Source organism: Suricata suricatta, chromosome 9, assembly GCF_006229205.1.
Source record: "Suricata suricatta isolate VVHF042 chromosome 9, meerkat_22Aug2017_6uvM2_HiC, whole genome shotgun sequence".
In the NCBI taxonomy this organism is placed as follows: Eukaryota; Metazoa; Chordata; class Mammalia; order Carnivora; family Herpestidae; genus Suricata; species Suricata suricatta.
The window spans coordinates 14305955-14319730 of NC_043708.1; the positions used below are offsets into that span (position 1 = coordinate 14305955).

General features: G+C 42.4%; 1 protein-coding gene across 4 annotated transcripts in view; it reads right to left on the reverse strand.

The window, feature by feature from the left end:
- Window positions 1–1130: 1130 nt before the first annotated feature.
- The window catches only part of SPATA7 (spermatogenesis associated 7), a 38561-nt gene continuing 25915 nt past the window's right edge, over window positions 1131–13776 (reverse strand). For all 4 annotated transcript variants that reach the window (XM_029952586.1, XM_029952585.1, XM_029952587.1 and 1 more), the window contains 7 exons: window positions 10959–11431; window positions 9784–9850; window positions 7247–7362; window positions 5667–5720; window positions 4855–4932; window positions 2004–2061; window positions 1131–1750 (listed from right to left, as the gene is read on the reverse strand). In XM_029952586.1, coding sequence (XP_029808446.1) covers window positions 1166–1750; window positions 2004–2061; window positions 4855–4932; window positions 5667–5720; window positions 7247–7362; window positions 9784–9850; window positions 10959–11431 — 1431 coding nt within the window. In that variant the 3' untranslated portion in view covers window positions 1131–1165. The remainder of the gene's footprint in view (window positions 1751–2003; window positions 2062–4854; window positions 4933–5666; window positions 5721–7246; window positions 7363–9783; window positions 9851–10958; window positions 11432–13776) is intronic.

The following is a 13776-nucleotide window of genomic DNA, read 5'->3' on the forward strand; positions in this document are numbered from 1 at the left end:
CACAAATATTGTTACATTATTGTAAGTGGCTGAAAAGACATGAATAGAGGGAAGTCTGAGACCGATCTCTCGGGCTGCAAGGGCAAGAGGAGAGTGTCGGACTAGGTTGACAGGATGTTTGCCCTTGTACAAGGGGACGATTTTTCACTTATATGACTCACTCCTCTAGTTCACTGATAACTAGAAAGTCCTTGAAGCTTTAGATACTGCAGGAAAGTGAGAAAGAAGAAATTAAAGAGATTATAGCCCAGGCTTAATGTTTCAAGAACCGTGCCAGATCATAAACCACTTCCCACTGCATCCAAAATCACTCAGGTCTGGGTGAAATATGTTCCCCTGAAAAGCAACTTTAGAAACTGTGGGCAATAGCAGGGGCCCAGTGGGTGAAGCGTCTGACTTCGGCTCAAGTCGTGATCTCACAGTTTGTGGGTTCGAGCCCTGCGTCGGGCTCTGTGCTGACAACCCAGAGCCTGGAGCCTGCTTCAGATTCTGTCTCCCTCTGTCCCTCCCCGACTCATGCTCAGTTTCTGTTTCAATAATAAAAATAAACTTAAAAAAAATAAACAATATATAAAGAAACTGTGGCCACAGAGCCTGTGGCTCTCACCCTGCATACCCTGTGTATCTGCACGCCTCCTGTGCGGGCGGCACCGAGGACTTGCTTCTCACTGATGATGGAAGGTCATCCCTGTGGTGGCATTGTCTGTGGGACTCTGGCTCACTAGCAAGCAGCCATGTCGCGAGCTGCCTGCACAGGGCACTGAGTGGGAGCGAACGGGCAGCCTCTAGAAGCTGAGGGCCGCTGAGCGCCCAAGGCCAGCGAAGGAGGGAAGCCCTCAGAGCTGCAGCTACAGGGAAAGGAATTCTGCCAACAACTGAAAGGAGTTAGAAGCAGATTCTCGCCCCTCAAGCCTCCAAATTAGCCCACGGGCCCAAGTGACGCCTGGACTGTAGCCTTGAGAGACCGAGAGCAGGCCCGTTCGAGTTGTGACTCTTGACCCATGGAAATTATGGGATAAATAATACATGTGTGTAGTTTTACGCTGATAAATTCATGGTAATTTATTTTAGAGCATAGAAAGCAGATACAGATATCTTAATATATAAAAGAAAACACAGAAGGAATATTGGATTATTGGCCATTTGGGATATTTATTAATGAAGATCAAACACCCAAAGGGCGGTCCTCAATGCTCATTTCCATGATTTTAAGAGTTGGCCCTTCCATGTCATGACTGCTGTCACCTTGGACGCGGTGAAGCTGAAGAGACGGGGAGAGTTCCGTGCTCAGATGACACAGTTCATTCGAGGTCTCCATCTTTTCGGTGTCACTGTCGCCTTCAATGACATTCACAGAGGTTTCTTGGTCTGTTAAACCGTCTGAAACAGTTGGATTTTTTTCATCCGAAACGGAAGGTCCGGGATTCATTTCATCATTCACTTGCTGAATTATAGCCCTTTCTGAATACTTGGGTTTGTAGATGGGCAGGAAAAATTCATTCGGTGAAGAGAGTCTCTGGTTCTCACCCTTCGGTAGGGCCAGCAACATATCCAGAGCTCTCTGGTATTGCTGGCGTTCCTGTCGAATTGTGACATCGTATTTACTTTTATAATCATTTTTTTCTGAATCCTCAGTCTGTTCAAGGTCCAGTACATTCAGCATGTCCATGTCATCCAGCTCGACTAAGTTTTCCTTGGATGCACAGCCTAAGTCCACCTTCAGGACCCGCAGCAGGTGGCGCATTTTTTCCTGGGATTAAGATAAGAATAATCACCTTAATTAAACTAGTCACACTGAATTGCTCTCTTGTGCAGTGTTGCTAATCTCAGCAGGATTAATACCTGTTGTCCCCATGCACCTCCACCCCGCCCCACCACACACACAAAAGGTACAAGGGAAAAAAACTGCTCTTATTTTTAATGCATTCTTTGAGGCTATGGAGAAACTTTAAAATTCTTTCTATGTTAGAATTTTTCTAATGAATGTCTGAAGAAAGACAAACCTCCTCCAAATGATGTTTATTTTGTTTTATGTGTCGCTCAAATAGTCGTTCTAAAAACCTAAAAATGATAAATAGAAATGTTAATTTCTCAAAATCAGAAAATCAACTAAATACAAAATGGCCACACAATAACAAAACTACAGGCTGGAAAATATTTTTTTAGATTATCCTTTTTCTTTCCAAAACTAAACACTAATCCTTCCCTGTTCTGTCAAGTTCTCTAATTTGGAAGCTAATATGGCTTTTAAGTTATATTACAGATGCCATTGTTTCTGGAAGATTACATACCACTTATGTTTCTGTGAATAAAATACTTTGAATGAGGTCCAACAGTTCCCTTCTCTCTGCCCTGGCCACACACCAAAAGCTTTCTCTTTTTCCTCTCACACACATATGCAAATACCGAAAGCCTCTCCCTCCCTTTCTCTCTCACATACACAACCCCTTTCCCCAATGAAACCCTGAAGAAAATTCTTATACAGAATTATTTTATAAATTATACTTGAAAAAAACTCCACTGATGATAAATTCACATAATAACCTAAAAGCTATCACTTATTAAGCGCCACTAAGGGCTAGACATTTGTGTTAGACACACAATCATTAGACCCCTAATCAGGACCAACATTGGGAGAAAGGTATGTGCAGATCATTTTAAAGACGAGAAAATACTCTTAAGACGAGGATTTCCTCTCCCCTAAGGTCAGAAGCCATGAAGAGCACTTAACCCAGAGGAGTCTGGCTCCAGGAAGTTCTTGCAGCTACACCACACTGGTCTTGCTATCATATGAATGTATCTATGCCTTTGCTGAAAAATCACTCCTTGGTTACCATTTTTTATTATCAATGAAGTTAGCTAATCTTAGATTCAGTAGTTCTGAATTACTTAGCCATTTAAAAAAAGCCCAAGGAGAAAAAAATAAAAATAAAAAATAAAAAAAGCCCAAGGAATCCATAGTCTATCTTTAACAAACAATACATACTATTTGGGTATCAATTATGTTTTTTCTAATCAACTATATATTTTGAGCATCTTTCTGTATCAATACATTCACCTCATTTTAAAAATTATTTTAATTAAAAATATTTTTTACATGTATTATCTTTGAGAGACAGAGACAGAGTAGGGAGAGAGGGAGACACAGAACCCGAAGCAGGCTCCAGGTCTGAGCAGTCAGCACATAGCCTGATGTGGGGCTCAAACTCACTAACTGTGAGATCATGACCTGAGCCGAAGTCAGACGCTTAAGCGACTGAGCCACCCAGGCGCCCCTCACTTCATTTGTTTAAAGTTTATTTATTTTTACAGAGATAGAGTGAGCACAAGTGGGGGAGGGGCAGAGAGAAAGAGGGAGGGAGAGAATTCCCTCCCATAGTGGGGCTTGATCCCACAAATCAGTAGATCATGATCTGAGCGGATATCAAGAGTTGGACACTCAACTGGCACCTCCATGAAAACATTATTTGAGAGCGAGAGAGAGAGAGAGAGAGCGAGAGTGCGTGAATGGGAGGAGGAGCGGAGAGAGAATCCTGTGCTGACAGCATGGAGCCTGACGCAGGGCTGGTTCCCATGAACCACAAGATCAGGACCTGCGCTGAAATCAGGAGTCGGATGCTTAACTGCTGAGCCACCTGGGTGCCCCTTAATCACTGTTTTTAAATGAAAGAATTCTTATTATTATTAAAAACTTAGGTCACTTTGGTGTATCTTTTTATAGCAATAATACAAATGTTTGCTTTAATTAAAAGAAAAGCTTCACATAAGACTCAAAATAATTCATTGGAGATGTTGTGATTGACACCATACGGCAGAGCTAGCCTTACACGTGGTGGAGGCCTCAGACACGGAACATAAAGTGAGGCTCACTGCCCGGTGAGCTTTGCATAAATAAAGGTCCCAGCTGATTCAGGACCACACAGTTTCCTTAAGATGTGCATGATCTAATCTGCTTTTGCAAACTTTCCATTTCACTTACAGTGTGTAAACCTAGCCTTTGATCTGTCCTCACTTTACTAGTAATAGTTGTATCAAAAATGCTTGCCTTTGATTCTTGTGACAAGTTCCAAATAGTGAAGTGAGATAATGGATCTTTGCAAATAAGAACGAAAAAACAGTTCACTAGTCTATTTAAACTAAGAGATATAATAGTAATTTTTGGGTTTTTTTGTAGACTCTATGGGATTTTTACATGAATGACAATGTCTGTGAATAAAGACAGTTTTATGTCTTTCAAATACGGATATCATTTTTCTTCTTTTGTGACAGATTTTTAAAGTTGAAGTATAACTGACATACGTTATATCGGTATCAGGGGCACAACATAATGATCAATATTTGTACATATCGTAAAATGGTCACCCAAATAAGTCGAGTTAACATCCAATACCACACGGTTACATTATTTTTTTCTTGTGATGAGAACTTTTGAATTCTACTCTCTCAGCAGCTGTCAAATATGCAACACTGAACCATTAACTACACCCAGCACCCCGTACACGCACTGTACCCCCCAGCGCATTTATGTTATAGCCGCAGCTGTACCTGTTGGCCACCTTTACCCACTGTGCCCACCCCCGTCCCTGGCAGCCGCCAAGCTGTTCGCTGCATCTAAGAGAGATAACAGTATCTATATGAGTAAAACCGCTCTGTTAACTGCCCAACCTGTGACCTGGCCTCATATAGTGTGAATTAAACGTTCTTTATGATTTGCTACCAGTTCTAAGATTATGTCCCCCCAAGAAAGCAGTATAATTTTTCATTTCCTAGTGTGTGGAAATAACTTAAAAAATTAACATCATAAGGAAAAGTATTTAATGTACTGTTCGATCACCATAATTAAAAAAATCTAACCTGTTTGAAAATAAACCAAGTTTCAGAATTTCATCTGTTACATCTTCAATGAAACTCAGATACAAGAGTTCTTCCTCACTGTGAAGACAAAGTGTACACAGCATAAAATTATTTCTTACTTCCTCTGAACACTATATGAAATAGAAGCCAGCTATGACAAATGTACCGCTATCTCATATTACAGAGAAGAATATTATACAACAGACTATGTCTACCTTCTTTTTTTTTTAATATTTATTTTTGAGAGAGAGACAAAGAGTGCAAGCAGTGGAGGGGCAGAGAGAGAGTGGGGGGAGACATAAAATCTGAAGCAGCTCCAGGCTGCCCTGACATGGGCTCGAACTCACAAACTGCGAGATCATGACCTGAGCCGAAGTCGGATGCTTAACAGAATGAGCCATCCAGGGGTCCCTATCATATTCTTTTTTTTTTTTTAATGTTTACCTATTTATTTTTGAGAGAGCAGAAGCAGGGGAGGGGCAGAGAGAGAAAGGGGTAGGGTTGTAAGAGAAATTAGCGTTCAGTCCTGACTTATGTAAATGGTTTGTGTGATTTTTGTTTATTATTTATTTATTTTGAGGGAGACAGAGACAGGGTGAGTGAGGGAGGAGCAGAGAGAGAAAAAATCCCAAGCAGGCTCTGCAGTGCCAGCCCAGAGCCTGACGTGGGGCTTAATCTGATGAACTAGGAGATCATGACCTGAGCCAAAACCAAGAGTAGGTCGCTTAACTGACTGAGCCCACCCAGGCGCCCCATGCTTCTTAATTCTTGATTTCCACTAAAGCGAAATGTAAAGGTCAAAAAGATCTTACTCAGAGTGGATTTTTCTCTCTGGAGGACACCGCAAAGAATACTGACATTCTGCCCTGGAAAGAGAAAATTACAATATTTGAACAAAACAACGATCAGCATACAAGAAGTATTCAGTAATATATATTAGTAATAATAGATTGTAGCATTTTTAAAGTACTTTCCTAGCCATGATCTGATCTAAACGTCAGAGCAGCCCTGTTTGGTGTATCGGACGGGTACTGTCTTCCCACTGACTGACGAGCTCAGCAGGGGCAGAAAGGCTGGGCAACTTGCCAAAGTCACGTGGCTACTAGTCAGTAGCAGAGATGTTCTGAGTAAGTCTTCTGAACTACAAATTCAGAAACCTTTCTGAAACTGGATTACAGCACTTCTCTAGAATACATAATTTTACTGTGACTACAGTTAACATGTAAGTAATGCTGGAGACAGAGACTTCCCTTTGAAAAACTGTTTTTTGAGCTGGTTAATACTAAATTTTATAATTTCGTTGTATCATCATTAGTTAATTCTAAGCTTTTTATTCAGGTATGCTCAATTATAGTATTTTACTTTACTTCTTTTAGATAGAAACTACTAGAACAGATAAATACTCCTTTCTTTAGGGCATTCTTTATGTTCATGCAGAGAGGCCTCATAGTCAGCCTACGAATCTTACGAGTCCCGAAGCGTCCCGAAGCTGAGCAGTGAGCTGCCCACGGCCTTGTCAGCTTTCGGTCTGCTACACGCCACCTCATTCCTGCCCCCCTTTTATCTCTAGTCCTTTTTTTGTTTTAATTTTGAAAAAATTTTTTTAACATTTATTTATTTTTGAAAGACAGAGGGACAGATCATGAGCAGGTAGGGGCAGAGAAGAGAGAGAGGGACGCACGGAATCGGAAGCAGTCTCCAGGCTCTGAGCGGTCAGCACAGAACCCGACATGGGGCTCGAACCCATGACCGTGAGATCATGACCAGAGCCGAAGGCTGCAGCTCAACCGACTGAGCTACCTAGGAGCCCCTAGGCCTTTTTTTTTTCTACCTCCTTCATCTCGTATACAATCTCTGACACTGGAAAAGCATTTGACAGCGGAAACTATCAAAGGCATTTTTGCTAAGCCGTCAGTTTTGTTGAGGTGCGGTGTTCCCTACTTACCAAACATGATGGGTAGTTTGAAAGACTGTGCCCAGTACACGGCAGTGACAGAGAGAGCACTAGCATATGGCGAACATTCGCAATCATGAACTATGAATCCTCAGATCGTGAGGTTCATCAGCAGTATTTCTGCCATGTAAGCTGGTTAGCATTACTGCTAGGGGATTTGTCTTGAGGAAAAAAATCCTTTTCTGTATGAATAGCAACGGCAAATAATACAAAGCAGTGTCCCCTTTATTAATGAATTAGCACAATGAATTCATCTAAACTTTTACTGAGCACCTACTTTGTGAAATTCCCTTAGTAAAATTATCACTGCTACTGAGCTGGATAACACCAAAATAGATTAGAGTTCCCGTAAATTAAAATAGTACTTATGCTGCAAATATTCTGTTACACAGGAAAGGGGTTAAATCGACAGTGAAATGACTCATGTAGGTTGTTTACCTTGGTGAGGAACACTGAGGAGTGCCATCTTTCATCTCCTCCCACGGCAGGTCATGCCCTTGTAAGGGTAAGGGAGTTATTTTTTCTTTGGGGTCATAGGTCACACAATTAGATGCCTGGGAATGAGAAGAATCAGTCTTTATTTTGCTTCAAAAATACACTATGAAAGCAGAAATAAAGCAGAACAGCAAACTTCAAAAAAGTCGAGGGGGCGCCTGGGTTGCTCAGTCAAGCCTCTGACTTGACTTCAACTTAGGTCATGATCTCATGGTTCATGGGGTTGAGCCCCATATCAGCCTGCCTAGAACTCTCTCTCTCCCTCTCTCTCTGCCTCTCCCCTGCTCATGCCTATGCTCTCTCTTTCTCAAAATCAACTTAAAAAAAAGTCAAGAAAATAAAGTGGAGATATCCAGTAGATAAAAGTGACTGATATAATAAGGATGTTTTCAGAATACATTTTCAACCCAATTAAGACTTCTTTCTTAAACTTATTAAAGTAAGGTAAGACAACCGCTTATTTCTTATATTTTAATGAGAGATATATTCTTTTAGTTTTAAAATTTTATTTAAGCCCACGTTAGTTAACATGTAGTGTGATGATGATTTCAGGAGCATGAGTCATCACTCATACATGTAACACCCAGTGCTCATCCCAACAAGTGCCCTCCTTCATGCCCATCCCCCTTTCAGCCCATCCCCCACGCACCTCCCTTCATCTATCCTCAGTCTGTTCTCTGTATATCATTACGGATATTTTAAATCTGTTAAGGAATTACCACAAATAAACAAAGAGAAAATGAAGCAAATTTGCAAGTTTTCAGTAAGCCTGAGAAAAAATATCCCATTGTAACAAATTCAAACAGCTCATCTGTTTCAAATGCCCGTAAACCAAACGCAGAGAAGCAGTGGTGGTTCTGGTGGGGCCGTCAATAATACTAACAAAGTAATGGCAGCTTATTTTCATGAAATCCTTACTACGTGCTGCGTCCTGCGGCAAGCATTTACTTGCGTTATTGGATTTATCTTCACGGTACAGTGCTGTTAAAATTCGGTCTACTGCAGTTCATACTTCTTACCTCCGAGGAGACTGCTGGTGGCAGGGGCTATGGAGTAACGTGACACACCTTTTTCCTACCAGGTTACAGATAAGCATTTGGAGCACAGATCATGAAAGCGGACTGCTCTAATTTGCTTAGTTACCTACCAAGCTGACTCTCTTCTTAAACCTCAACCTAGTCACAGTCATTCTCTACTGACCCCTTCCCAGGCAAGGACTTTACCCACATCAGTTACTCCTTCCAGTGATCCTGCACGCTAAGGTCAGTTCTTGATGCGAGACTCAGCTGTCAGAGGAAAAGGGCTTTGTCCTTGGGCTCTGAGTGGCAGGGCCCATGTCAAACAGGTATTAATGGCTGACATGGAAACCCAGAATTCATGTTCAGAAGGGAAGATGGAAGTTCCATGTGATTATATTTTATTCCCTTTTTTAAAAAAGTTCACTTATTTATTTTGAGAGAGAGAGAGAGAATATCCCAAGCAGACTCTGCACCGTCAGTGCAGAGCCTGATGTGGGGCTCAAACTCACCAACTATGAGATCATGACCTGAGCTGAACTTGGATGCTTAACCAACTGAACCACCCAGGTGTCCCTGTATTTTATTCTCTTATCTTCGAATCTGTGTTTGACATTTTAACAGACAAAATGTTTTTGCAAACAATAAATTTAAATTGGGACACAGTGTATGATTAACATCCCCAAAATAAAAATAATCAGTTTATGTGAAAATCAGACTTAAAGCTGTAATATTTTAAAAGAAACGACTGCTGGGTCGCCTGGTGGCTCAGCTGGTAAAGCGTCAGACTCCTGATTTCAGCACAGGTCATGGTCTTGCAGTTCATGGGTTCAAGCCCTGCGTTGGCTCTGCGCTGACAATGGAGAGCCTGCTTGGGATTCTCTCTCTCTCCTTCCCTCCCTGTCCGTCCCCAGCTTAGGTTTGCTTTCTCTCTCTCAAAATAAATAAATATGCTTTAAAAAAATAAAAGAAATGACTGTTGAACACTCAAAACATAAACACTGTAAAACAGAGCCTAGCAAACGTAAGGGGATGATATCCATCTAGTCATATACAATGGATAATTTCTAATAATATAATCAGTGGCAATTTTTCAAAAATAAAATGCAGGCACAGAAACTAAAATAACTTCTAGACAGCTTTTCTGGCTCCTTTAGTGACCCAAGTCTGCATCTTTGAAAGCAACCTGTAAAGTATTTTATCCATCCCTTCTTCTACCTAGCAGCCAGTCAACGATCTAGAAAAGATGCTAACAACAATGACTTCCCAGCCACTTCAGTGGCTCCATCTGGCCGCTGAAAAGGAGTGGCGGCCATTTGTACATAGGCAGTCCTACTCTGCTGGCAACATCACACACAGAAGTGTCACCGAGAGATTCTTCAAGTCCAAGTAGCTATACATAGCCTATTAACTAGAGCAGCTGCAACTCCGAGGCGGCCCACAAAGAGATCTCATCCTTATTACCTGCTCTATGTTCTTTTCCGACTCCGTGAAGTTCTTGGTCTCAACTGCCTCAGAATCAGATTTAAAGCTGTAATATTTTAAAAGGAATAATTGTCAAGCTTTCAAAATATAAACACCGAGATAACAAGTTTATGGTCTTAAAAACCTCTCAAACTAAGAGATGAAATCCATCTATTCTTATAAAATGTGTAATTTCTGATTATATAATCAGGAAATAGATACGGTTTGGATCGCACGGCTTCCTTTCCCTTTTGTCAATAGCAGCTAGGATTCAGCTGGACTGAATGGGCCTAGGGACATGGGGACTGTTATCCTCAAAAGCTGTCACAAATGCCATCAGGAAAGGACAGGACATGCTTGCTCTCCTCATTCCTCTCCACTCCTGAATTCCTGAGATTAAACGTATGCAGACCCATCTGACATTACTGTACCTCTTACCTGTGCTGAGAGAAAAGCATACTTGTCCTAAATTGTTTTTTGCTTTCTAAGAATAACTAATACTTAGGACCACGTAGATAGTTGTTTATATAACTCCGGGAAAAACAATCACAAATCAGCTAACACTAAATACTTGATAAGATTTGTTTCTTCAATCATTTGGCAAACTTTTATTGAATATTCATTATGTGCCAGGCACTATCATATATGAAAAGATTATTGAAGCAAAATATATGTAGTTTCCAGAAATCACCCCAAGTGCCTGCATTATTCCTGGGGAGCTGCTCCTCTGTAAGGGCGGGGTTGGGTATTTACAGGGAGGGGAGCCCAGGGAGAGTCCGAGAAACAGCTGTGTTGTTCCCTCTATAGCCCACTGTTCTGCCATTTTTAACATGAATCAATAGACATATTTACACAAACGCTACTTGATGACATATTTTAAGGATTCTCTGAAAGTATATTTAAAAGCACATACCATGCTTAAAACAGCAAATTAAACTACGTGACATTCCTGTCTGTAAGGAGCTGGACAAGTTTAACAGCCACCTTTCAACCATTACTTGGGTAGCTCTAGTGACACACGCAAAAGGAAACGACACTTAATCTCATTCCAATCAAAAGGGCACCACCAGCCCTTAAGTTGGGCACGTTTGGGATGTGACATAAGATAGGGAAGATTATTACCGAATTTCTACCACTCCCTGAAGGACTCAGGGTTGGCTGTGAAGGGGCCCTACCTGCTTAAATCAGTCTGGGTTTCAGCTTCTATCCACTGATCTGTGAACTCCTTTTTCCTTTTGGCGGGCGTGTAATATCGGTAATGTGACAGGAAAGATTTTGCTTCTGTTTTTAAAGTGCGTGGAGTGAATGGCAAATGTCTGTTGGAAAACAGTTCAGAGTGTTTATCCAAAAGGTCCCCACTGGGTGCTTTTGAAATCACTAACTGAAACCGCCGGGTGTTGGGGACCGTGCCCCTGGGCCCCCGGCCGCACGAAGCGCCGGAGCGCGCTTTCCTAGGCCCAGAGGGGGCGCAGTCCTCGCTGAGCACGGAGGAGCTGGGGCTCTTCTCAGGGCCGTCCGGGAGGACTTTCTCAGATCGAGGCAGATGCAGCCGCAGTCTCTCTGAAGAAGTTCCTGGCGACCTTGTGAAGGATGGAAATCCATTCACTTCTCCGAGTAACACATCCTCCTCTTGCGGTTCTCCTGAAGGCTAAGAACATTTGGTTTGATCGTCATCAGTTATGGTTACAAATTCTGATAATTGGGGATCTCCAGATTATACACCCAAAACTGGTGGCCTTAGAAGGTCTAGAGAATTATATATTCCTGAAGGTGTTAGCATTTATATGAACTTCTATTCAAGGTTTCGGATTATTAATATGTAAAAATATAATTCTAAACATAAGTAATACCAATCATTTTTCTTTCTGAAACTAAAAAGTAACCCCAAAACTTCACATCTACCTATATCTGGTCTTGAACTTGTATGCTGAGACCTACAGGTAGATCTCCGTTTTATCTGAGAGTTTCCAAACCAGCTGCGAGCACCAGCCCCCTTCCCGACCAGGCGGCGCCCCTCCCCCTCATGTCTCTCCGGCCATCTCCGGGGCGGCAGAGCCTTAAACTTGGAGGCTTTGAAGAAATGAAGAGGAATTTCTCTCAGCGTCTCCTCATGAGTGGGGAAAGCTGAGAGGGAAGGTGTTTTGGACTGCTCCATTTCTTTTTGGTTTAATTTTGGAAGAACGGTTTCTACAGGGTATCCAGAAAATCTTAAAACAGGGATAATACTTTATTCTTTTACAGGTTGCTGCCCGAGAAGCTGTGTCTATGATTCCAGACTTTACGGACGCCTGTGTATGCATTCCAGAATGCTGAGGCACGTTATTAGGTAGAGGGGAAGTTACATGGACGATACGGAGCCTGAGGCGACAATGACTAGGATTTAGCTGTTACATCTGTCCTACAGCTCACGGGGAGAAAAACGAGAAAAATGAATGAGCCGAGTAAGAGAATAGTGTAAGGATGCTGGTCCGATCCGGCCCTCACCACCAGGCCGTCCCAGCCTTCCCAGCCTTCCCGGAGCCGGAGCCGGGGAGCCTGTCGCAGCGCACCTCAGAGGTGGAGATGCGCCGGCAGCCGTGGGGTGGGTGTTCCCCGGCCTGCAGCAGGTCCGATCCAGCCTTCCCCTTTACTTAAAGGGGAAGGCGCCAGCTTCTCCGGAAAGGGCGCCCCTTAGGAGGGACAACTCCTGCAGCGCCCAATCGGGAGAGGCCGGCAGATACCTTTGACCTTTCTAGAGGCGGGCCTAGTCACGCCCAACGTGGGGCGTCCTGGACCCACTCTGATTGGTCAACACTCCAACTATTGTGACTGGCTCCCACAACTGCCAGTATTGATGGGGGGACAGGGATTGGATCACTGTACACCTGTCATCATTTCCTGTAACTCCCCCTCCCAAAGGCATAAAAGGCCCTGCCCTGCCTTTGTTCAGGGCTCTCTCCACGTGGCCAGTGGGTTGGCTGGAGACTGTGAGCCAGAGCTTAAGCTTGTAATAAAGGCCCTTTGCTTTTGCAGGCGTGACTCGGTCTCCCTAGCAGTCACTGGTGTTTGTTTTGGGGTGATTTGGGGCGATTTTACAAACTTGGGCACAACAGTAGCTTCCTGAGTGTGAGGAACCGTTCTTGCCACTGAGGAGAATAAAAGAGAACAATGAAGAACTATCGCTGCTGTTAGTGGGTTACTATGTGTGAGGTATAGTTCTAATTAAATTACACACACAACTCACTGAATCCTCACATCAGCTGCTGGGAGGTAATACAAATACTACTTTTATTTCAGAGATGAGGAAAACGAGGCCATGCAGCGTCTCACAGATTTGAACCCATGCTGAGCTTATGCTCTTGACAATTACATCATATTATCTATTATAAAGACTCAATTGAAAATTATATATTTCAGATTTAAAAACCCCAAAAAACTACACCCAACATGGAACTTGAACTCATGACCCCAAGATCAAGAGTTGCATGTTCTACCAACTGAACCAGTCAGGTATGCCCATATTTTAGATTTTTTTTACACCATGAGGAATCTTTTATTAACATTTTTATTTATTATTGAGAGAGCATGAGCATGGGAGAGGCAGAGAGAAGGGGAAACACAGAATCTGAAGGAGGCTCCAGGCTCTGAGTTGTCAGCACAGAGCCTGATGCTTAATGATTTCAATATATTAGTTTTAAAGAGTGTTCCCAAACCAGACTCACAGCTTATATACCATAAGACTTTGGCTCCCGGGAAAACAATCTCTTAAGTACAATCTGAAAAATCCTACAGAGCTATTAAATAATAATCACAGGAATTATTTATATTTAAGGAACAGTAAAGCTGAGGTCAGAGCAGGCAGAAATGCACAAAGCATTAGACTGCCTGCAAAAAACCTCTTATCAGTAATGGTTTAATAAACAAAATGGAACACCAAAGACCGTCTTTAAATACTTTTTTTTTAATTTTAGAGAGAGTGTACACAAGCAGAAGAGAAGGGCAGAGGGAGGGAGT